Source organism: Dermacentor andersoni, chromosome 10, assembly GCF_023375885.2.
Source record: "Dermacentor andersoni chromosome 10, qqDerAnde1_hic_scaffold, whole genome shotgun sequence".
NCBI classification, from domain to species: Eukaryota; Metazoa; Arthropoda; class Arachnida; order Ixodida; family Ixodidae; genus Dermacentor; species Dermacentor andersoni.
Window position 1 is genome coordinate 60,013,004 of NC_092823.1, and position 24,265 is coordinate 60,037,268.

Sequence of the window (24,265 nt, forward strand, 5' to 3'; positions counted from 1 at the left end):
TCAAGCTATAGAGTTCTTGGGTTTGAGGGGCAAAGTAGCAGGGCATGACACGGAAATATACGAGGTATTTAGTGCTGCCCCCTTCGATAAGTATTTTACCAATTTATTTTTGTTGTAAGTATGGGCTTTTTTCTGCGCACCTGTATTAAGGGCCTGTTGTCATTATTGTAATTTATTGCATTGTTTGTCAGGCTATGGTGACTGAAATGCCTGTGAGCCACTACCACATTGCACGTTAAATGACGCCACGTAGTCCAACTCAAGGCGACGTCCTCCGCTGCCGTGCTTGTCGTATCACGACAACTTCGCTCACTCATATCGCGGTTGACCTTATTATAGTGCGATATCAAGAATGAACGTGACGTGTACTTTGTTTCATACACAGGAGGCAACGATACAAAGGCTAAAGAGACTTTTCTTACTCCTCGCATTCGGGGCCAACAAAATAAAGTGCATCGCATGTGAAACAAAAACATAGACATGCTTCATGTAATTCGATGTGACATTAGGCCTGATACTATTATGTCACAAAATATGGCGTAACTATTGATGGAAGGCGTCACACATCCCAACAACGGAGTCAGACGTTTCTCTTGCGTACAGCGGCCACAGCGCATCGCTAGCGCTGGCGACGAAGGCATGGTACATCGCGTACTGGAAACTCGAATGTGCGTACATTATACGTGATTTGGCTTGGGATTTCAAGTGGACAAACGGATCAGGCAGTCAGCAATCGAGATAAGCAGGAGGCGTTTAGAGTATTGGTGGGAAAAAATGCTGGGAAGAGATTGATTCGACCGGATCCGTTGCAGGCATTGTAGGTAGCGATACAAGGCCGATGGAGAAGTATTGAGGAAGAGAAAAAAAAATGAAGCAGAGGTAAAAAAAAAACTCTAGAATGAAAAACATATACAGCATACCTGCTTAACTCAAGCAGGCTAGGTGACTATTTGTCACCGCCCCATTTCGAAAGGGATCTCAATCAATCATCCTCAGCATTGCTGTAACCTTACGTTCACAAGTTGGAGCTGAAATTTTGAAGTATTTCACTAAAAAAGCCGTAAACAACAACAACAACAACAACAACAACAACAACAACGACGACGACGACGACGACGACGATGACGACAACAACAACAACAAAAGCAAACACATTGCTAAGCGCGCGGAGTGAGACATCTCGGACCGCACTACTTGCATTGTCCGCGCACTGTTGCCTGGCATGTGTGAAACGGAGTGACTGACTAACATGCCAACGCACTGCTAAAGCGCGCCGCTTTTACTTATGAAGGCTGCTTTAATCGGGCGTCCCACCGTGCAGGTACCGCTCGGCGCGAAGCGACATGAGCGACACCGATTCGAGCGTGCCCGATGACCATAGGGGCTTGCACCGTCGTCGGCCATCCCAGCGCATGAGCAGTGGCCGCGAGTCTTCGAGCGGCGCCGGGGCCGGTTCAAGTAGCGTGGGACCGAGCAAGCAGCCAACACTGGCCAGGGTGTCCAAGGCCAAGCTCACCGAGGAGGAGACGGCACAAGTGGGATCGGTAAACACGGCACCAACCCATCGCCTTGCCGCTTTGTCACTCTTGCACTGTTTGTAGAACAAAGACCTCTAACGGAGGAACTTACTTTAGAAGGTCGACATCACAAGCCATCGCAGCGGAGGGCGACGAGGGCGCTGTTGCAGTTTTTAAGGGCAGCAGAATTGGACAAGCGGCTGTAGCCTGAACAGAAGTTTATAGTGCTGCAAGTGCTACTGTGCTGTGCGGTGACAGTATGCGGTGACAGTAACCGACTGTGATTGTATGTCTACGCTCCTTTCTTTCTTTATCTTTACTTTGCTATGCCTTTACCTCCCCCTCCCCTCTCCCCCCAGCATAGGGTAGCAAAGCGGATATTCCCATTTGGTTAACCTCCCTGCCTCTCTCCTTTCTTCTCCCTTTTTCTCTTGCACTGCTTGTATGGTCCTGTTCTAGAGGTGGAACTCGTCAAGAGCAGTGAAGAAGGAAGGCTGGGTGTTATTCATTGTTAAACAACGGGCAGATGGACTTAGAACGACAAGCGCTGTTTGTCAATTAAAAGTTTTTTTTTTAAACTTGGAACAAAAGAAAAAAGAAAAAAAAACATCCACGAACATCAATAGGTACAAGAGAGAAAATCAAGTCTCCAATGAAAGCAATTTATTCTTTTGACAGCATTAATCGACACCTGGCTGCTGCCTCATGTCACAGGTTTTACAATGTGAACTGCTTCAGCTATTTCACTTACGCCTGGATTGCCTCGTGATCACCTTCGTGATGTGTGAAAAAGACGGTGTACATAACCACGCTAGTGTCGTTAACGCGAAAGGTGTCAACCTTGTAGACTTTCTTAAACGGCCCGCACTTTCGTTGGCATTACGCTGCATAAATGTTCAACCAAATTCAGAGTTTCTTGTTGCTTTTTTTCAATGTTTGCGTATTATCCCGTTTCTCAGGATAAATATACAATCGACGGACAGCTCTCGTTGTGAGTTATTCTAAAATCACCGTTGTCTTTTGCGTGCAGCTTACAACGAAACAAACATGCACGCGTTAGCCCTCGTCATCTGTTGTACGACTGCTTCATCACGCGACCTTGTCCCCTCCACGTATTTCACCTCTTATTCGCTTTTTTTTTTTTAAATGGCCGACTGCGTGTAAATTAGGTCACCCTTTATGTTCGCATTTCTGCATGTACGTAGGTCAAGTGGCAGGTGTACTGGGACTTCGTGAAGGCCATGGGTACGTGGCTGACGCTGTCCTCGCTGTCGACCTACATCATATCGAGCGCATTCAACATCGGCGGCAGCATCTGGCTCGGACTCTGGAGCAACGATGCGCTCGACCCCGAGCTGGCCACGGACCCGGCGTGGAAGAACTATCGGCTCGGCATGTACACCATGTACGGCTTCGCGGAGAGTGAGTGTCGCACGTCTGGGGGGGGGGGGGGGGCGGCAATTTCGATGGCCGAAAGTACGTCGATGGCCGCTCGATCAAAGCGTGCCACCTCGCGCTCTTCTTTTTTGGCGAGTGGTACCTGTACATGGTACCTGTACATACATGGCACATTTCACATGGTATCCACGTAAACGACAGGTCCGAACGGAGAAACACGCGAAACACAATGTCAGACAAGAAGGGTGTATTCACTGCTTTGATGCATGTGTCAATGATCCACCGACTAATTCAAAAAGAAGTTTGGTTTGTGGGCAGTTTGTTCTACGCTTTGAAGCGGCATCGCGTAAAGACAAAGTATAAAAGAACTTGAGAGCACGGTTTGGCGTGGCGTCCATTCTACGTTCTTGTTTTCTCTGACTTCTAAACACCGCTGTTCTAATATGTAGAGCCGCGCAGTTAGCCCAAACATAATAAAACTGGTACAGCGCGACATAGGAGGGAAGAAACAAGCCGAGCCGGCCGCTCTGTTCTTTCATCTGGTCGGCTCGGCTCGGTTCTTCCTTTCTATGTTGTGCTGTACAAGTTTTAGAATGCAGTACTAAGTCGCCCAATCCTCAATTCTAGTGAACCCAAATATGTTTAATTTTTTTTCGTCTTGGTCTCGCATGACAGGGTTAATCGCGCTACGTAAAGCTGCGTTGGTTCGTACTGAGTTTCCTTGCCTTTCCCTTAGCAGGGTTACAAGAATAATCCTCACCGACTGGCTCAGCTTTTACTTTTCCTGATGGGGCATTGAAATGAATCACTAAATAATTTTACATCATTGGAGCATCAAAACAGAGTTTTAATTTATTTGATATTAATTTGAATTTGTTTGATGAGAAATTGGTGATTATTAGCAGAGAAAGGAACTACGAAATCGCGTGTCCTTTTTTTTTGGTGCCACGCCACAGTGCCGGTGACGTCATGTATTTCGCAGTATTTAGGTTTAGGTTCAGCATTCGGGGTTTTGAACACTGCAGTGCTGTCCTTTAACGGTGTATACTTAATCTATTCCTAAAGGTACGCTGCCATAAACATCGTGACATTACGAACAGCTGCTTTTAAGGCAGGGTCGCCACTCGTTTTTTGTGTTCGGTGCTTTACGGGGGAAGCATTCTTTGCATCACTCCAGGACTATTGGGGTAGGTATACTCCGTTTCGTACATGACGTGCGACACTGTGGAAGCTAGCAAGATTTCCTACAGTAGCTGTGGTCCCCGCAAGAATTAGTTCGGTGTTCTTTTAGGCGAAAGCATCGCATGGCCTATTGAGCGAAAGAGCCGACGGCGTCTGTACAGTGAAACGGCACCTAAATTCCCATTGGCTGCGACGTCACGTCACGAGCGCGCCTCGACGTAGCAGAGCGGACGAATCGGAACATCTGCTTCGTTAGCGTGCCGTGTATTGTGTGAGGGGGAGAAGGCATCTCCGCGTCATCAGCGCGCCTCGGCGGAGCAGATGCAGCGATGGGACGCCGCGAGGTGACACGGGTTGCAGTCGTTGAGGCAGTCACGTGACGCGCTTCCCCCATCTCTCGTCGCGCAGGAAGTCAGTAGCACGCGGCGTTGGGACCGCAGGATGCTGCTTACCGGCTCGGGAAGCACGTACCACTATGGCACACTAGTCGCAGCGCAGTACTCGAAGAGCTGCTCAGCGGCGTTTAATTGAACACTAACGCTCTGCATTAACAACTCATAAAAGGGCTTAAGTGTCCCCTGAATTTTCCTCGCGATTATCTGAAATTGATCTTTGTTCAGGCTCAGTAACAAACCAAAGACGTTTCAATACATACACAGGATCAGACCTTGTTATATGGGTACTAATACGTTGTTTCAGGTCGTTTTGCTTTTCGATGTCTTTTCCGCGCTTTTCATTTGCAGGCCGTCGCGATAGCCTCACGCGCAGGCTCGCGCCAACATGTGCAGCCACTAAACGCGCGCAGTGATACATTTCGATGACTGAACTTCTTGCGTAGCTTCCACAGCTTGCACTCTAAGTATGAAACAGAATATAGGTGGGTAAGTTCCTTCCCCTCGTGTTTTTCAGATCACTACAATAAAAAGAGAAGGGTGGCCACTGGTGGAATCGAACATCTGACTTCCAACACATCAGCCCTACGCTATAAACATTAGGCCCCGATCACATGCATATTGTTCACGTGCGAAAGCCGATTAGCTCTTTGAGACCCTTGGGCGCGTCCCTCCCGACCTAGTCTCTCGCATTCTTCGTTCGTGGCAATTCGCTCTTTGGGACACTGGGTGTGCGACACTGCATTACCTCCGTGATCTGCCCACGTCACCCACTCCTTTCTTCGTAGCTGCTAAATGTACGGAGGAGCTGTGCGGTATTGTACCACTTTCATGATTGGTTTGGGTCAAAAAGATTTTAATGTTTAATCACCGGAACGCTAATGTCGTGTTCGTTTTAACCTAGACCACATGGTATAGACAAATGTGCGTACGACTGTATACTGCGTAGTCGCTAATGACGTCACGAATTCCGTGTTTCTCTGGCGTGAGCTCGTGCAGTAACTATGCAGAACTCAACAATCGGCATGCCGTAAACATGGCGTCGAACAGCCGGAATAAAAATCATGCCGTTACCGTCACAAGATCGACGTTACGGTAATCGCTGCTGACGTCAGACACATGTTCACGTTCGACACATAGCTGCTCGCCTTACACAAATCGTAATAGCAAAGGACACTGGGTAGCGAGCTACGCGGGAAATGCTTGACATTACATCGATTCACGCAGTGCGCGGTATCTGCATAGTTTTTGTCGTAGTGCACTAAGGTTAATCTCGTCGGTATTCCAGCAGCTCAATTTGCGCATCTAGAATCGCTCAATAATTAATATGGCTCTTCAGAATCGCTTTTGAAGTGAGTCGATCCCGCGAGCAAGGGTTTACAAAATTCGGAATGGCGCTCGTCAAACCCGATCGGCCATCGTTTGATGTTCTCCCGCTGGTGACACCACGCCCCCTCAAGTAGGGTACTATTTAACGGTATCATTCAAATTTTTTTTCAGCTTTAAGGACTCTTTTCTGAGTGGTTCACTAAACTGATGCAAATGTATCACTAAGGCACAATGTTAGGTCACTGCAAAATGAGAAAAGAAAAGCATAGTCTGTCGTTGGAACATAGCAAAAAACGGAGCTAAACAAACATGGTATCTCTAAGTGTCAAACAGGCAAGTGAGAGTAACGCACCCAGACTCTCAAATTCCGCAGAAGATAACAATACAACGAGTAGAGAGGAAGAGAAGGATAAATGAAATGCAGGAAGGCCAACCAGGGACTGAGCTTTGCTGGCGCACAACCAGTAAGCAAAAAAAAAAAAAAAAGTGGCGACTGCGCTGTTTAGTGTATGTGGGTTGTAATGACTTGGCGCTAAGTGCTGTCGCGTCTGCACGTGAACGACCTCTTTGCTTCTCACGCCTTCTTTCCCTGTCGTTCTCGCGACCGCAGTCACGTTCGTGCTGTTCGGCTTTGTGTCGCTGAACCTGGCCATCCTGCAGGGCAGCCGCGTGGTGCACGAACAAATGCTGCACCGCGTGCTGCGTGCGCCCATGGCATTCTTCGACACCACGCCCATGGGCCGCATACTCAACAGGTGAGAGCGCGAGCACTCTGGTGAGAATGATACTAATCTCAATATCCTTGTGTTCAAAGAGAACCCGTATCACATGTTAAGCTGGTAAGATGCCCTGTAATAAGCATCCTAACCAACCGACCGACCAGCAACCAACCAACTAACCAACCGACCAGCAACCATCCAAGCAACCAACCAAGCAACCAACCACGCGTTGGTGACGCCACCTGCCGTCCTTGTCGTCCGGTTACATGATGCGAAGAGGTGGCATCAGAGCGTGGCGGCAAATGCCAGACGGCCGGTAGCACTCCGATAAAAATGGAAGACTAGGACATAACTGAGCACAGTCAACTCTCCAAGTATGCGACAGCATACTTAGATTGTGATGGCTCTACAGGCTCGTCACGGGCGACCTTGCACATTCTCATTGGTAAAAACGACGTTTCTACAGGGTGTCCCAAGCGTCATGCACCTAGATTTAAACATACGCTAATGCTACGTAGTTGGATGGAGCTAAGCTAATGTTGCTTGCTGTTGCTTGGAGAAACTCTGATTATTATCTTTTGCATTCTGACTACTTACATAATTAAAGTGAAATGAATAATGCACATAACAAATTTTATAATTAGATGAAAAGTGCCAATGAGAAAATTGTAGAGCAACATGAAAAAAGTTACAGTGACGTTTCACTTTGTGAATGCGGGTGACGCGCAAGCGTATGGGTGCTATAGCGCACACCACGCTATCGGCCCACGGTGCGGCTAGACGCCTACGCTGTCCGCATCACAGATCGTATTCAAGACAGGGCTCGCGCGGCCGTGGCACACACAGCAGCCACCGGAGTAGAAAGCCCCATTGCAAACATTTGCTTACTATTTAAATTACCTAGCATGGTGTCAGCACGCACAGGCAAGCAGCAATTGTCCGCACTCGATGACCGCGAGGAATCGCGGCAGCAGCAGCGAGCGAACTGAGTGAAGGGCAACGTCCCCGCTTCATCCTCTCCCACGGTGCCGTGGTGCTATGCGTGCGCCCAGAATACCGCGCGCTTCCTCTCCTTGCGCGCACGAGATTGAGCCGCCATCGTCGGCTCACCATAGCACGCTTTCACTCGCACACACAGCGCGCGGCGCACGAGGACGATGTTACCACGAGACAAACCAACCACGTATGCATCCCGCAAATAAAACCAGTCGCAACTGCCAGAGGAGGTCAACGCAGGGCGCATCCACCTGCTTTTCTCCTCCGCGAGGCTTGGCCTCGTTTCTTCGTCTTCCCTTCGTTCAACGTTACCTACACGTTCTTCTAGGTGGCGGCAATTTGCCGCGCTCTGAGCACGCTCCTTCGTACTATCCCCGGCAAGGCATTTTCTTCACCTCCAGGCGCCTTGCTCGTTCGTTTGCTTGGCTGCCTCAGACAAACACCGGCGACTTGAAGAGATGTTCAGTTACGCTTGCGCGTAAAACTTCCGATACTGCTTTCTGTTGCCCAGTACTTGCGGCATAATGGTGTTTTTCCGAGCATGAACCAAGTCCGCGAATACGCGGTGTATTGCTGCGCGACTGGCCGCTTGAGGTACTTCACATCCCGATAGATCGCTCACAGATGGATGTGGCGTGCATTCTGGAACATGCATTTTAGCATATCGAGCGCTTCTTTCTGGTTATCCGTTCATGCGGGACCATGTTGTAATGGTTGGATCTAAGTCTCAATACATGATGATCTTTCAGATGTCAGTGACCAGTCCAAGGAAGAAGTACTGAATTTCCTTTTGTGGCAGATTCAAAACGAACTGAAGCGAACTTTGATGCGTTCCAGACACGCCCATATTAAAGAAGGCAGGGAGCCGGTCCATGATTTTCAATGATCTTCTTGACAACAGAGAACTGTGGAGGCAACTTTCCATCAACTCCACTTCAAATGATTGGAATTGTGTTAATTCCCAAATCGTCTCTAACACTTCGAGATCATGAAAAGTTTGTGACTTTATTAACCAATGCTTTGTAAAATCTTGTATTCTGCCTCTATATATGTAATATTGTATGATTAGAAACATTGCACAACATTTTTGTATTTATAGTTTATTTTTGTAACATCATGTTGTGCTCTGTCTCTTCATAAATATGACTGCATAGTTAAAAACATTGCACTGTTTCTTTGTATTTAAAATTTTGTTGGTTTTCTGTTTTTTACCTCTCCAATATAATGTCTGTTGATTGAGAGGACCTCATAAAACAAACAAACAAACAAACAAACAAACAAATACTTGCTGATGTACCGCTGTGCGCGCCACGCACAATTACCGGAGTTGCACCCTCTTTTCTCCTTCAAGGACGCCAGCCTCGAGTAATACCCCTGTCACACGGCAAACCTAATGTCATTTCCAACAAATGACATTTGTTGCCATTAATGTCATTATCACAGCGCGCTGTCACATGGCGAGAACTAATGTCATTTGAAAATGATGACAATGACGATTGTAAAAAAAAGACACGCCTCAAACCCACTTTTGTACAATAATTATTTTCCAATATGCTAAATTCCACTAGAATACGTGATCGCTCCTTTGAAACCGTAGCGTTCGATCACTAACTTGTTGACATTGCCAACAACGTCGAGTCAAGCCAAGCCAAAGCTAAGGCAAGCAACAGTGCGTCCGCTACATCCGCTAAAGTGGTACGAGAAGGGCAGTTGCAAGTCATCGCCGTTCTGATGTGCATGCGGGCTCCTAATATCCTCATTCTTGGCGCGTGCCACAGGAAAACACGCGCATGCTTTTACGCCAAGTCAATTGAAGCGGCCGCGGCCGATGCTCCGGTGCGAACCAACACGACTGCTGCAGCGAAAGCTAAAGACGGTTGTCTGGTCACTGGACTGAGAGTAGTTTTCTGTATTTACGCACGTGATGGACTTCAATGTCGTTAAAGCAATAATTAGGTAATAAAATTGATAGAATAATAGTGATTTTTTGTTAAAACGAAAAAGAAGCATGTACACTTTGTGAAACACTGGTACTCTCATGGTGTCGAGGATACACATTCGGTTCCACACGAATGCGAATGAGTTTGGCGAACTCATTCGTTTGTGAATGTCATTTTCGACGAATGTCATTACGTTTTACCGTGTGACAGCAAACAAATGGCATTATCAGCGAATGTCATTCGTTGTAAATGACATTAGATTTGCCGTGTGACAGGGGTATTAGACTTGACTGGTAGGACTGCCTGAAGAATGCTATCGCTCGTACCCGGCGTGGACGACCGAGTTATTTCGAGAGCGTGTAACGATAAAAAAAAGAAAAAGGAACTGAGCGTGAAGATTTACACCGCTGCAAAACGCGGTGCCAAGGAGCTTAGCTTTACCGTTGATTACGTGAGGGTGAAGTTGTCTGGAGTTCACGGAAAGTTATCTCCGTAGTTCTCTGATCCCAAGAATACAATTCAAAATGGTGGACCGGAATCGTACCCATTTGAAGTTGGGCGTATACGCGCACTGCGTCAAAATACGGCGCAGTTCGTCTTGAAGCTGTCAGCGAAATGGAAATTCGGCACTTCTGTGGTCTTGAACCTGGTCACGGGCATCTGACGAATCGTCACGTATTTAAACTGGGAGTCCACTATTACAATACGGCCCCTCATCAGAGGATGACTGGAAAAAAGGGCGCCAGGTTATGAATGCGTGCTCCGAAACGCACGCGCCATCGTTCAGTGGGCAATCTGTCGCTATGTGAAGCACCAAAAAAGTTCACACCATAAAAGCTGAACGACTTAATAAAGCCATACCCACCAGAGCCCGGACATATTTTTTTTTCCTCGACGAGGGGAATGTCATATACGGCCTCACTGTCGCCTACAGCGCCATTAGGTGGCATCACGATTGCGTGCACGCGTCTCTCTTTCCAAAGTTCTTGTGTGGGACGTATCGCGGGTGCGTGAAGCGCCAGTATTTTGCATTATTACCTTTATTACCTCGTTACACCTCGCGCTCTGAGAACATGTGTTTGACTGCACAGCCTTCGAGATCGGTCCATACTTGTTATACACCTCCAAAGCGGGTGAAGATCGCCTATAAGGCTATCGCGATAAAACTGGGCCGTGGACATTGTAGCCTAATTTTGCAGTGCATATCGAGCCCCGAGGCATATATGATCAAAGCAGTGGGTGGGCCAAATTACCCTCTGCGTACGCGAACAGTTTCGGAAGCAGTGAAAGAAAAACTAACAATAAGCGAAAAAAAGAACTTGGGCGGGCTTTAAGTGAGGGAAATGTTTCTTCACTGACAAAGGTTTTGTTGCTACGGGTAAAAAACTCGGCTTTTGGAGAATTACGGAGGTATGTGGAGACACCTGACGAAACGAAGCGGTGACACCGGGCGAGCGACGCGGTGTCGTGGGCCTTTTGCAAACCGCTTTTCTTAGTGCGAATTATTCGTGTTTTACTCCATTGCCTTCGTGATCGTTGTTTTCGACCGCAGGTTCTCGAAGGACGTCGACGCCGCCGACGTGACGCTCCCTTTCAACGCGCGCATGCTGCTCGTCCAGTCCCTGCGAACGGTGGTGGCGTTCCTGTTGATTGCGCTGCAAACGCCCCTCTTCCTAAGCGCCGTCCTACCGCTGTTGCTAATCTACTATTTCATGCAGGTACGCTATGCGATGGTATCCTTCCACTGCGCATTAAGAGAAAAAAGGAAAACGAAGCAAGCAGTTACATCGCTAGAAGCAAACAAAACAGGAGATCCTGAACACTATTAGTGGCTCCGACACCCCACGCAGGATGTGGCACGGCAACTTGCGGTAGTCCGCTTGTGTTTAACAAAGCAACGCGTTATAAAGGGCTACCGCCTCGGCACTTTTATGCACAGAAAACAGTTCACAAATGGCCCCAAATCATACCTGAAAGTGTTATTTTAACATGTTTGGCAGCGCCGAAATATATATGAAGACATTTTTTAACCGTATAATTTAGCGCAACGAAATCACTAGAAATCGCAGATGACTCGGCGACCAAGGCGCGCCTAGTAACAACATGGCTGTTCATCCCGTGATAATTCGTGGTAAAACGCGTGAATGGCAGCGCATTTACTTTAACACAGTCAGTATGGTCGGGGCATCTACAAGGTTTTGTTTTGTATGGTTCAGTACAAAGTATGAGATCCAGAGAGAGAGAGAGAGAGGGCAAGCAAGAAAAACAGAGAGCACGAGAAAGGATGGCCTAAGCCTTAGGTTGGGCACCGTTGCTCAATCTACGGTTCTGGGCCCTGAAGGACACCCTATAGAAGCCATGCATGGGAGAACAAACGCGTGTTGCTGATAGCTGATATTTTATTTGACATTGAGAGCATTCCCTCCTCATAGTGTTTATTTCTTCTTCTCTTAACATGTGAGAACCACCGTGGTTGCCTAGTGGCTATTCCAGAGTCCCCCACTATGGCATGTCTCATAATCAGATCGCGATTTTGGCACATAAAACCCCGTAATTTTATTTTTGACATTTGAGAGTCTTACTTCCATCTTCCTCTCTCTAAAATTTACATCTACTATTCTATATTCAGTCGCTAATGCTCTGGTTTTTACTTACCATATAAGTTCTGCTGTTATCTTAGATGTTCAAGGTCGTTTAGGGGTAAATTTACTAGCAGAATGCAGTGCGCGACAGTTAAAAAAAGCAAAAAGCAAAAAAAAAAGTCCGCGTTTCTTGACGTCTGCCGCAACTCAAGTCGGTTTTCGTTCCCGTTGCAACAGTACGATGTTTCTTCGTTCTTTTTGTCTTGACGCTGCCGAAGTCCCCTGTATTTGTGTACGTAGGCCGGACCAAGTGGTGTGTGAAAGAAGGGTTAAAAGAGAACTTGCCGTTCTTGAATGCTTCAGTGCGCCTGCACCTGCTTGCACAATGTACGATGAGTGCATGCCATTCAAGGACAGACGAAACCGCAATTATGTTTGGGCACAACGACAAAAACACGAGGCCAGTAATGGGGATGTTATTAGCGAAAGGAAAAGGCACAAATTCACTAGCAGGCCATAAGTTACCCTTATTGAGAAATAAATGTTGTTTCTGCACGAGCCAATTTTTATGTAGCCTGTACTCCAATTTGGATCAAGCGTTCTTATCTTTGTTCCGTTTTTGGAATCATTTCGTTATATACCGTTTAAGTGACGACGATTACGTGTTGCTCTTCTTTAAATACTCGGAATGTTCTCTCACCATGAGCCCACGCGGTTCTAATTTTCAGCTTTATTATTTTTCTGTTTGCTCCGTGTCTGTCTGTCTGTCTCTGTCTGTCTGTCTGTCTGTCTGTCTGTCTGTCTGTCTGTCTGTCTGTCTGTCTGTCTGTCTGTCTGTCTGTCTGTCTGTCTGTCTGTCTGTCCGTCCGTCCGTCCGTCCGTCCGTCCGTCCGTCCGTCCGTCCGTCCGTTTATTCAGTCATGGCCTGCTTTTGCGGCGTCTAATACCAACGTACGCCATCATGTTTCCCTCCTACTGCTGGCATAATGTTAGGTGGGTATGTTCCTTCTCTTCCCTTTGTTGCGCAGAAAGTCTACATCGCCACATCGCGACAGCTTAAGCGCCTCGAATCCATATCGCGGTCGCCCATCTACGTGCACTTCTCGGAGACCGTGACCGGGAGCAGCTCGATCCGGGCTTACGGAGTCGGCGAGCGATTCGTCGCCCACTCGGACGAGCTGACCGACATCAACCACAGCACCTACTACCCCAGCATCGTGGCCAGCCGGTGAGGCAGAAAGATTAGCAGCGAAAGTGTACGCTTTTAGCTGTGCATTCGACGTGCGTGACAGGCGTGCATTCACTTGGTGCTCTACCTGGTAGCAGAAAATGAGACTACCGCAACACAGTATATAGTGCTGATCAGTGTATTTTCTTCAGGCATGAAAGATGGGGCTTTTTTGAGACTCTAAACACGGATGCGTTGCCACACGAAGACGTGCCATTTGTGTACTCGTCAAGAAATTGTCGTGTTCACAACCACGCTTTTGGTGCTCGAGCTTTTACCTTGATGTCGTGTCGTTTGGCACTGTCTCAAAGATGCAGAGCATCTCTTCAGCAGGTCAGCGGTCCCGCAGCATTGGCAGTGGTCATGTTGTAGTTTCGTATATCTCACTCGCCGCGTTTGCGCGCTTCGCTCGGCGAGCTTTCTAGTGGAACGGAGGCTCCAGTCTGCTCGAGGCTGAGCGTTCGTACTCGTGGCTGAGCGTACTGCGCATACGAACCTCTGCACCCTGCCGCCCACTGGCTGATCGGAGGGGCCAGTAGGAAATGTTCTGCAAAAAATATCAATTGTACTGTTAGGACAAAGAGGAACATAAGCTGCCACTATTGCTTAGTGGCTATGGGATCGAATCCCGGCCACGGCGGCCGCATTTCAATGGGGGCGAAATGCGAAGACACCCGTGTACTTAGATTTAGGTGCACGTTAAAGAGCCCCAGGTGGTCCAAACTACCGGAGACCCCCACTACGGGGTGCCTCATAATCGGATCGTGGTTTTGGCGCATAATACCCCATAATTTTTTAAAAGTTAACATAGCCAAGAGTAGCAATGCATGCATTATGACTGGTAATGCAGGCGTGAACTGAGGGAGGAGAAACAACAGCAGTCGCAGCTGCGTTTATTGCACTTGTCTTCGCAAAACTGTGGAGCTCCTTCAACAGCTGACTTTTGGAGGCGGATGAAATACGATAATTAAAAATGTATGGACTTGTAATATTGAATTGAATGCCAAACATCGGCCATGTTGTACAAGTGTAACAGTAAACGTGTAGAGAGGAAATGTGTTTCAAATAAAATTAAATTATTACGCTTGATATAGGCCAACCTATGTGGAAGTCCACTCAACTGGGCAGCTTGTAAGCTAGAACTAAAAGCGTGAAAAGTCACATGAAAAGTTAGCACAGGGGCTGGTTTTATTATAGTTGCATCAGAATAGGCGAATGGGCTATATGGAATGCATCCATACCTCGTACTACAGTTGCCGTGGAGGCAACGGCCGCAGAGCCGTTAACAATTGCGACCCTGTGATAATTTTTTTTTTGCATTCGCACTTCTTTCCGATTTAACTATGTACGGTTCAGCGTAGAAATCCTATTTTATTCGTACATTATCTGTGTCTTTATCTCCCTGTTTCTCAGGTGGCTCGCCACAAGGCTGGAGTTCATCGGTTACGTCATAGTTCTAATAGCTGCGTTACTTGCGGTCAACAGCCGAGACACTCTGTCTCCCGGCATGGCTGGCCTTTCAGTCAGCTACTCTCTCACGGTGAGTGCGGTCTGCTATGTTTAGCGCGTTACGTGAGCACTCATGCCGTAATTACTCGATTGTAACGTGTCCTCGATCGCAAAGCACGTCTCGTTTTACCTAGTGCCATTCTGTTACTTACCATTTTATTTAGGTCACGCTGACGATGAACATGCTGGTCCGTTGTACCTCTGACACGGAAACGAACCTTGTGTCGGTCGAGCGCTGCTTGGAGTACACCAAGGTGGTCCAAGAGGTACCTAAGCAACTTTCTTTTCCGTGGGTTCTCGATAACAGGCCTGCGCTAGTACTACGTCCATCTTACGGTTATAATGATTTTTATACTTTCTTCGAGCGTGTAGCAACTAACACTTTGAATGACATCTTCAGTTGTCAATAAATCATTTTTCTCCCTTTGTGCATTAACGGTTATTGTTCCAGAATGAAACGACTTGTGCACCGTGCGTTGGATATGGGACTTTGAATGCACGTTAAAGAACCCCAGGTGGTCAAAATTAATTTGAAGTCTGATACTACCGCGTGCCTCACAATGAGATATTGGTTCTGGCACATGAAACCCCCCTCCTCTCCTTAATTTTTAATGGCAAGGTTTGTTAGAGAGGCCTACGTAGCTTTGGAATAATTTCCATGTATTATGTGCACTCGTTGCGAAAAACTTCGAGGCCTCGGTGGCAGAGCCTGTCCTCAGGCTCGCTTCCAAACTCAATAGTATAGACGGCACTCTCTCTTTCAATTGTCAGACTTTCGTGTCAGTGAAAGCCCTACAGGGTGACTGGCGTGACAGGTGACGGCCATTCCGTCCTTTCAAACAGTTTGATATTACCTGCACCAAACCACATTCTGTCTGGGCGTATGAAACGCAGTTGCGTTATTGCTTCAATGCTCAATTTGTATTTGTTTTCTGAGAAGTGGTTAGTTACAGTTGGGGAAAATGACGGCGAAACATTGAAATGAGAACTGGCGCAGAAAGTTCCAGATTGCCTTGCCACCCTGATCCGTTTCTGACTCACTTTTTGGCAAGAATTACGAGCATATCTAGAACTGTCATCTACTTGACTATGAGAAAAAATGAAACTTCTTTTCACTGAACCTTTCGGTGTTGCTCGCTTGCACTCTGAATAAGATTACGCATGAGAAATTATGATCACTGTGATCAAAAGTACATCCTGAATTTCGCTTTCAGGCTCCATGGGAGAATCCTTACTTCAAGCCTGACCCGTCGTGGCCAGTCACTGGAGAAGTCGCCTTCGAGAATTACTCGACGCGGTACCGAGCAGACTTGGACCTCGTCCTCAAGGGAATCACATGCGACATCAAGCCCGGAGAAAAGGTTCGCGTGCCAGTTAGATGCAGTGCACCGATTGCTTGGCTGTGTCTGACCAGATAAGGTAGAAAATATTTCGAACGCCTTGAGATGCCTTCAAAGTCAAGCTGAGGGCAGTGAAATATTCGGTGCGAGCGGTTGGTTCTGAGAATGGAAAAAGCCGCGTTGCATTTGAGGGCCTCATGTGTTCGTTAATAGAGAGTGCATTAATTTCACCAGATAAACCAAATTAGCAGTACCTTCTTTAAATCGTTTGGCTATTTTCATGCTGACAAGTCGACTTTGCTGCATTTTACAGCAATGATTAACTGGGCAGTCACAAAATTATTTTGTGCTCAAGGCTTCTGACTGGTCTCAAGAAATTTCGACCCACTTGGCTGGTCCATTCATCGTTATATTTTGAACTGCCATCCCACCAAGTCACGGTGCCTAAACCTGGCTACTTGAACTGGGTACAAATGTGGCCTCCTTCAATTGTCTAGACATTGTATTAGATAGCTATTAAGACGCCGTATTTCTCTGCTGTATCAGTGATGAGCACTGGCCAAACAAGACAATACACAGCCTGCAGCGTAGGTTTCGACAATGTTTCTCGAGGCCCTTGGTGAGGTCAAATGTGTTAAGTCCCGTTGGCTTCAAGAAAAGCATTCTGTTGTTCAGGCATTGCCAAGCAGTTCAATGACTTCGTCTTCATGTGAAGCTCTTGCTTTGTCTTGCCGGCCACGACATGATATAAAAACTGTGAATCGGTAGCTTTGCCCCTGGGCTCATTACGATTTCGTTAATTCAAGCACATGAACAATGCAGAAAGGCTCTCTTTAGAGAACAGCTAAACCGATTCCACTGAGATGTAGTGCATTTAAGAGAAGAACCTGAATTTTACAGGTGGAATGAAGGAGAAGTTTATTGATGGCATCAAATATTGTACGAGAGGATATTGGTAAAAACAAGCACAAGATTTACAATTCTCTAACTCTCCACCAGAAGCTGATATCACAGTTTAGTGAACTGCACCTGTTAAATCATCCAAGGCGGATCCACATTATAAGTTTTTAATTCATTCAAAATTGTTGCAATGCTTACAAAGGTTTTTCAGTAATCATACTCACAAAATGGAGTTATATTTGAGAGCAGTGTGCAACACATCATTGTTTCCTGATTTAGATATCTCAGTAGGTTCAGTTTACAAAATACAGATATTGTTTTTCTTTGCTGAGCTCATCATCATCGTACTAATGTTCACTGAAGGATGGAGGCCTCACCTCGCCATCTTTAATTGCCAATTTTGCGCCTTCTGACACCACATTATGCTTGAAAGCTCCATAAATTCATCACATGACCCAAGTATCCGCTATCTTTGACTGCCCTTGCCTTCTCGTCGCGGTCACCTTGCAACTCTAGTAGACCACCTGGTATCTTGCCTACACGTTACACGGCCTTCTGAACTTCATTTCTTCCTCTTAAGGCCATCTGTAAAATTGGCTATCCCTGTTTGCTTTCTAATCCACATAGCTGTATTCCTGTATTTTAATGTTCCGCCTAACATTTGTCGCTCGATTGCTCATTTTGTGGTTCTCAACTTCTCAGACTTTTTTGTTAACCTCCAAGTTTCTGCCCCATATGTTGTAACGGTAGAATGTAACAATTTTAAACTTTTATTTCCAAGGAAAGCAGTCAGCTGGCAGTCATGAATCGGTGGAGCCTGTCATGCGTTGTTCAATCCTTTCTTATTCTCTCAGCTTCCTCTTCGTGATCAGGGTACCTTGCGACTACTTGACCTATATAAACATGCTCTTGCGCTTGTTCTACACGCTTATAGCCAATCACATTTTCTTTTGTCAGGCTGTTGAACGTTACCTTTGTGGTCTGCACATCCATATTCAATCCTACTCTCACACTTCATCTGCTAACGTCCTCAACTATTTATTCCAAGGCACCTCTCCTAGTGCTGAGTTCAAGTTGTTGATATTATTCTTCAGTTCTATAATATCTAGATTTTTCAAACGGTGTGCAAGAAGGTCGATGGCCTAAATAAAACATCCAATCGTAGCAGTTGGTTGATAGTAACACTTACTTTTATTGCAACAAACGTCATGAAAAAGCTACCGGGGTTGCTTAAGGAACGATTTCTCCGTTCTAATTTATTTAGATAGGAGGTCCTACGGTAAAATTTCCTATTTCCAAAGCAAGAAAGGGTTGCTAAGTAATGTGTAGCAAACATTCTTCCCCCGTTCTTTTGATACGTCTACTTGAAGAGACGGTTTCGTCGATTTCCTTCTACTTTTCGTCCGCTTCTGTCTTCAATACAGGAATAGTTAAGCCTAATGCGATGTTGGGCTAGTTGGTTCATGCTTGAAATGTGGTTCTGGCGCTGCAAAACTAAGCAGAAATAGAGGACAGAAAGAGCGCCGAAAAAAGATTTAAGCCGAACATTGGAAGTGACACGACCTCATCTGTGCACTCCGAGCAGTATAAGCAGTGCTACACATTAATCGCAGTAATTCAGGCTATTTACTTTCATAAAGGCTACAGTTTCATATTCAAAGGGTGCGACTCTTGTGCCATCTTAAAAGCTTTGCTGCTTTTTATGCTTTGGTCGTTTCCTCTGACGCTGAAAGGCAAAAGCTGATGGATCGATATTTAGGGACACAATTTATGGGATATTACGATGCCCTGCGCCAAGTATTAAGAAGTGCAGTACAAAGCCTAGGTACACTTTAGTAATGCGCTTGAGAATTTCCACGAATGGCGGAAATTTCCGTCTTTCATGACACCCAGGTGGCCGTGCTTACCGAGTGATGTGCTGCCGGGGCAATGCCTGTAAAGGACAGTCGGTAAAGTTGTCAGGACAAGAGTACATAGACGGTTTACAGGTTGGCACACTCAATGAAAATTATGCCGCATTAGGCCGTCTTGGAGACAGTTCAAGCTCACTCATCTGCGAACCTATGCATGTGACGTCATCACTAACTTAATCTGTTTGAGAGACGATATCATATATTCTGCTGCCTGCGATTTCCTGCAATTTCTATTATACATTATCCGACATCAGCCTACGCCTTCAAGTTTTCTAATATCATTACTACAAGTAATTCTTTGGCGCCCTCTACAGCCTTTATTTCGCATTGATATCCATTGTAACGCTGTATGCAACCGCGGTTGACCTGCAGTACGCCTTAGATAACCTGCCCTACCACATGCATTCTTGTTCATCTCTCACAGTATCAGCTGCGTCTATCTATACTGACTCAATCAGGCGGCGCATGTTAAGTAGGAAATGGGATGCGAGTGTGCACTACTACCACGTGACTCGAGCCAATGCATGCTGTGTGCCCGGTTCTGGCAGGTTGGAATCGTGGGCAGGACAGGCGCGGGCAAGTCTTCGCTCACGCTGGCTCTGTTCCGCATCATCGAAGCCGCCGGCGGTTCGATCAACATCGACGGCCTGGACATATCCATGCTCGGCCTGTACGACCTGCGCAGGAAGCTTACCATCATACCGCAGGTGACTCCGAGTGACAGATGGTCGAAGAAATAGCGTGAATATTATTGCTAGATATGATCTAGCGAAAAAGAATTCACCGTGCAAGTGAATTCAGACGGTTGTGACACTGTAGCCTACTTTGTGTTTATGTTTGTCCCTTTGACGATATAGCGCATATATGGCCGAACTGCACAACGCCATAGATATTATATAACGCATACATTATACCTGTATAGAACGCTCGATTGAAAGTCCACCACAATGACAAATTTCCGCGCTGGTTTGCTCAATGTATATATATTTGGGGACAAGCAGCATAAGAGCGTAAGCCTATAGGTTACGTATGTTGAATAGGCCACCTATATGCATCAAGGCAAAGCTTCCATTGATTTCCGGTAAATATTTGCCTCACAAAAACTGAAAGAAAAAAAGTTGCAGAAACCATTTAAAACGATTGTCAGTAGAAGCAACAACATTTTGGTTCTTGTTTTTTTGTTTGTTTGGTTAGAGATGCTTAACGCGCAGCGTTACTCTTCGCACGTCGACGAGGTGCTCCATTGCCTGTATTCAAAGAGCATTTTGGAGCCATATATCTCGCTCTTGTCGTGTGTTGTGCACGGCAAGGATGGAACGCGCTCAAGGCCGTCAGTAATGTTGCGCAACACGCTATGCCGGGCGCATCTTTCCTGCCGTCGACCAAACACGGCTGCCCATTCTATTGCGACGGCGAATAGTGTAGGCATCCTCCACTTCACAACAGCACATGCTACCCGCCGACTGGTCATGACGGCACAATTGGTGCACCAGATATGATTGTTAGGTACAAGGCTTGGAAAAGAGCTTGAGAAATAACCGAGGTAAAATCAGGTGTTCGTTTTTGGTCTGCAATGCAAAAGAACTCCACAAGCCCACGAAAGTAACTGTGTGAGTTTGGTATCTGCACAAACGTCCTTTGTAGCTATTTTTTGGATTAGGTGAGACCAGTTGGTTACGCCTTTGTAGTTATATGTCAACGTCTCTCCCCTAGGATCCTGTGCTGTTCAGTGGGACACTGCGGTCCAACCTTGACCCTTTCGATGTGAAGGGCGAGGAGGAGCTGTGGCGGGCGCTCGAGCACTCGCACCTCAAAGACTTTGTCGCCACATTGACGGAGGGCCTCCAGCACGAAATTGCCGAGGGTGGTGAAAACATCAGGTGGGTGACACTTTTATATCTCGAGCTGACTGCATTAGTTGGTTACTTTGCTTCTGCTGTAGTGAGGAAGTCAAGAGAAATGAACAGTGTTGTTCTGGCGGACTTCAATCATATCTACTGACAAACTTCCCTAGTGTTCTAGTTATCTTCATGCCACAAGTTCCCCAAAACACACATAATATTGATTCGTGGGTGCGTATCACTAGCAAACAATGCCTTTCGTTGGTTGATATACAGTGTGGTTCTTCACAGGAGAGCAGCCATCATCCTAATGTCTCCCTATATTAAAGGAGATAGGCCTTGTTGACTTACTTTGTTTGCTAATTGTGACAGACAGCTGTGTAATGGTGTCGAGCACGGTGGTGTCAAGTACACTGCTAAGAATGATGTGCATTGGGACACAGCTTACAGTGCATTGGGACATTGGACACAATATTGGGTTTGTACGTCATAATAAAGCATACCGACAAAACGTATAATAAAGCTTTCTGTTCGTGTATTACTTTGCGTAGTATGATTAGTGTAAAGAAAATTCAATATTCAAGGTTTTCCCCAGAAGTAGAGCCTCAGTGTAAAACAACATTAAACTACTGAAAGAAAACGGCCTAACGCGTTGCATTTCTTCTGAGAAAAGGAGGAAACCTTGAGCATGGTGTGATCTTTTGAGTTTTGTGACAGATGCATCTGTTGATCACGGGTGAACAGCATCTTGTGCACTGACACAGAATGAGGTTTAACTAACAAGGTATCCAACAAACAGACACCGTTAGGTGCTCAATCAACAAACCTAGCAGTTGTCTCAAGGTGGCCCTGAAGGGCAACGTCTTTAAAGATGGATTAGAAAACTGCACTTATATGCAAGGTTAACATCTTTATCTTTTATGCAATTTTTAAATATAGGCTGTTGTAAAATGCTCAATAGTGCGTTTTTACGGCAACTTCGGGTGGCGCATATCCCCAAACTGGCGTCATTCTACAAACTAGTTCCAAGTGGATACACTTTGAAAACTCACCGGCTACAATTCGTAAATCGCAATGCATGCTGTAAAGTAATCAATTAAGATGTTGATTGGTGAACGTTTGTTGGTTAGTTAAATAGGTGTCTCGATTTAGAGCACTGCTAGTGCGAGCCTCTCTCAATAATCCAGCTCAAGGGCAAGAACTGTGATATCTACCACAGGCAAAATTTGAAAATTCTATAAAACTTAAAAATGATCAGCCTGTACGCAGGCAAAATCGGCATTACTGTGTCCGGACGTTTGGTAAGCCGGAGCAGACGTGAACGAGAAAGTCAAATGCCGATGCCACTTTGGAACTCCCGCACCTGGTAAGCGTCACGGCATAGATCTGAACAGGCCGCAAGCAAATAAGTGAATGAATGTCTTTCAAGCACTGCATTTCGCTCTGAAAGAAGCGAATTGTCCACCTCGAAAACTTCAGAGCCCATTTCTGCACGAAAATGGCTTAAACACGCGAAGGATCTTTAAAATTCTGGAAGCCATACTGACCTACAGTGATGAAACTCATGCGTGCTATTCGAAAAAATAAAACGTGAGGCCTAACTTTATCCGCGAGGAGTCAGCACTTTCCTGTAAGGGCAAGTGTTCTGTTGACGAAATACTTCGTCAGGCTGAGCACACTTAGTTTTGCTATTTAGTGGCCCTTAAGAGGAAGTTTTAGCGCAGGAGCTCCTATCTAACTGGCTGTGAACGGATCGCTTATCTCGGCATCCACAACACGAATGTTGTTGAGTTTGGTGCATTTAGATGTGAAAGGTAAAATCTACCACCTACACTAAGTAGTGTTTTTATTGCGTTTATGAATTCTTCTGAGAGAATTCCTGAAAATAGCACAAATAAACCTAGATCATGAAATGCTTTGCAACGCATCAATAAAGAATGATACCACAATTACATTATCTGCACCCATATTGAGGCACCTAAAGGCGAGAAAATTGATTAAGTGTACACGCTCTCAATCATACCTATGATTTGGGAGAAACCTTTTGCAAAATCTCTGTAAACACTAAAAAGTGAACGTAAGTGGTAAACCCATGCACCAAATTCGTCTACTTAATATACAATAACAGATGTAGCTCACAGAAATGCGATAGCTGCTTTTCGTGCAGGGTTACGTATTTCTAAACTTTCGGCTTCAAATTTGTTCAAACATACCGAGCTTAGGTAAATTTTACAGAATGTATGGGGGGTCTCAAACGAATTTATTTTCTGCAGTCTGTATAAGTCAGCTTTCTCTCTCGAATTCACCAAATTCCATTCAAATTGGTGGAGCGCTTGTCTCGCAAGGGCATCTTTTTTGTATTTAACACGTACTCGAATAGCGTAGTAGGAGTGCACCCCCCCCCCCCCCTCCCGGGGGGGGAGTAAAGCCTCCTTATAAACGGTGAAAATACGTGTGCGGTATATTGGCTAGCTAACACCGAGCAACTGACGTGTGCAAACCACGTTTGGCAGCGTGGGCCAGCGGCAGCTGCTGTGCCTGGCTCGTGCCCTGCTGCGCAAGTCCCGCATCTTGATCCTGGACGAGGCGACGGCCGCGGTGGACATGGAGACAGACGACCTGATACAGGCCACCATACGGCGGGAGTTCGCCGACTGCACCATCATCACCATCGCGCACCGGCTGAACACCATACTCGACTACGACAGGTGCGTTGTATAAAGAGTCAAGCATCGCTTCTCCGAGCACCGTAACAAGTACTTGCGTAATCTTGCTACAATGAACGACTTTATGTAGATTAGATAGCGCAGTGCACCAGAGAGTTGATCTTGATGTCTGCTCTGAACGACGCAGGGTGATCGTCCTGGACAGCGGCGAAATAGCAGAGAGTGATTCGCCGCAGGAATTGCTGAAGCGGGAGACGTCGCTCTTCTACTCGATGGCCAAGGACGCCAACTTGCTGCAGACGCAGCAAAATGAGTGATTTTTTGAAGGCCGCGGTGTCGGCGACGCGCCATGTTCAACAGACTGCTGATTCAAGCACCAACCCTCGAGATGTCATCAGCGCAGCAGATGTCATGGTGCTTCGTTTGAAAGCTCTTTGAGAGCCTCGTCCTTGATGCGAAAGGCAACTGCGACGCTAATTTCAACGACATTTCAACGTCGATTACGAGAAAACAGCTCAGTAGGAGATATGTAGCATAAGTTTGTGATGAACGTAAAGAGTGCGTGACATCTCGACTAAAAGCAGTCTCGCTAATGTTAATATGTACCGCTTCGACGCGGAGACGATATCCTTTTTTTGTTATCATGTTCCGGCGAGGAAACGTTTGTAGAATCTTTAGCTTTGTTCAACCCATTACTCGCGTCTGGTGTGATGTTTGGTATTTATTGAACTCGTGAATGACCGAATAGTTTCGCATTTCCCGCACTATCATGTTTTCGCAATAAAAAAATTGTGGATATCCAACGCAAATTTT

General features: G+C 46.3%; 1 protein-coding gene across 2 annotated transcripts in view; it reads left to right on the forward strand.

Annotated features, from left to right (window-relative positions):
• Positions 1-24,255, forward strand: part of LOC126543838 (multidrug resistance-associated protein 1-like) — a 165,951-nt gene extending 141,696 nt beyond the window's left edge. For both annotated transcript variants that reach the window (XM_050190963.3, XM_050190964.3), the window contains 12 exons: positions 1,322-1,544; positions 2,723-2,939; positions 6,429-6,573; positions 11,026-11,191; positions 13,084-13,283; positions 14,697-14,823; positions 14,957-15,058; positions 16,007-16,153; positions 19,494-19,652; positions 20,659-20,825; positions 23,300-23,494; positions 23,640-24,255. In XM_050190963.3, coding sequence (XP_050046920.2) covers positions 1,322-1,544; positions 2,723-2,939; positions 6,429-6,573; positions 11,026-11,191; positions 13,084-13,283; positions 14,697-14,823; positions 14,957-15,058; positions 16,007-16,153; positions 19,494-19,652; positions 20,659-20,825; positions 23,300-23,494; positions 23,640-23,769 — 1,978 coding nt within the window. In that variant the 3' untranslated portion in view covers positions 23,770-24,255. The remainder of the gene's footprint in view (positions 1-1,321; positions 1,545-2,722; positions 2,940-6,428; positions 6,574-11,025; positions 11,192-13,083; positions 13,284-14,696; positions 14,824-14,956; positions 15,059-16,006; positions 16,154-19,493; positions 19,653-20,658; positions 20,826-23,299; positions 23,495-23,639) is intronic.
• The last annotated feature ends 10 nt before the right edge of the window (positions 24,256-24,265 follow it).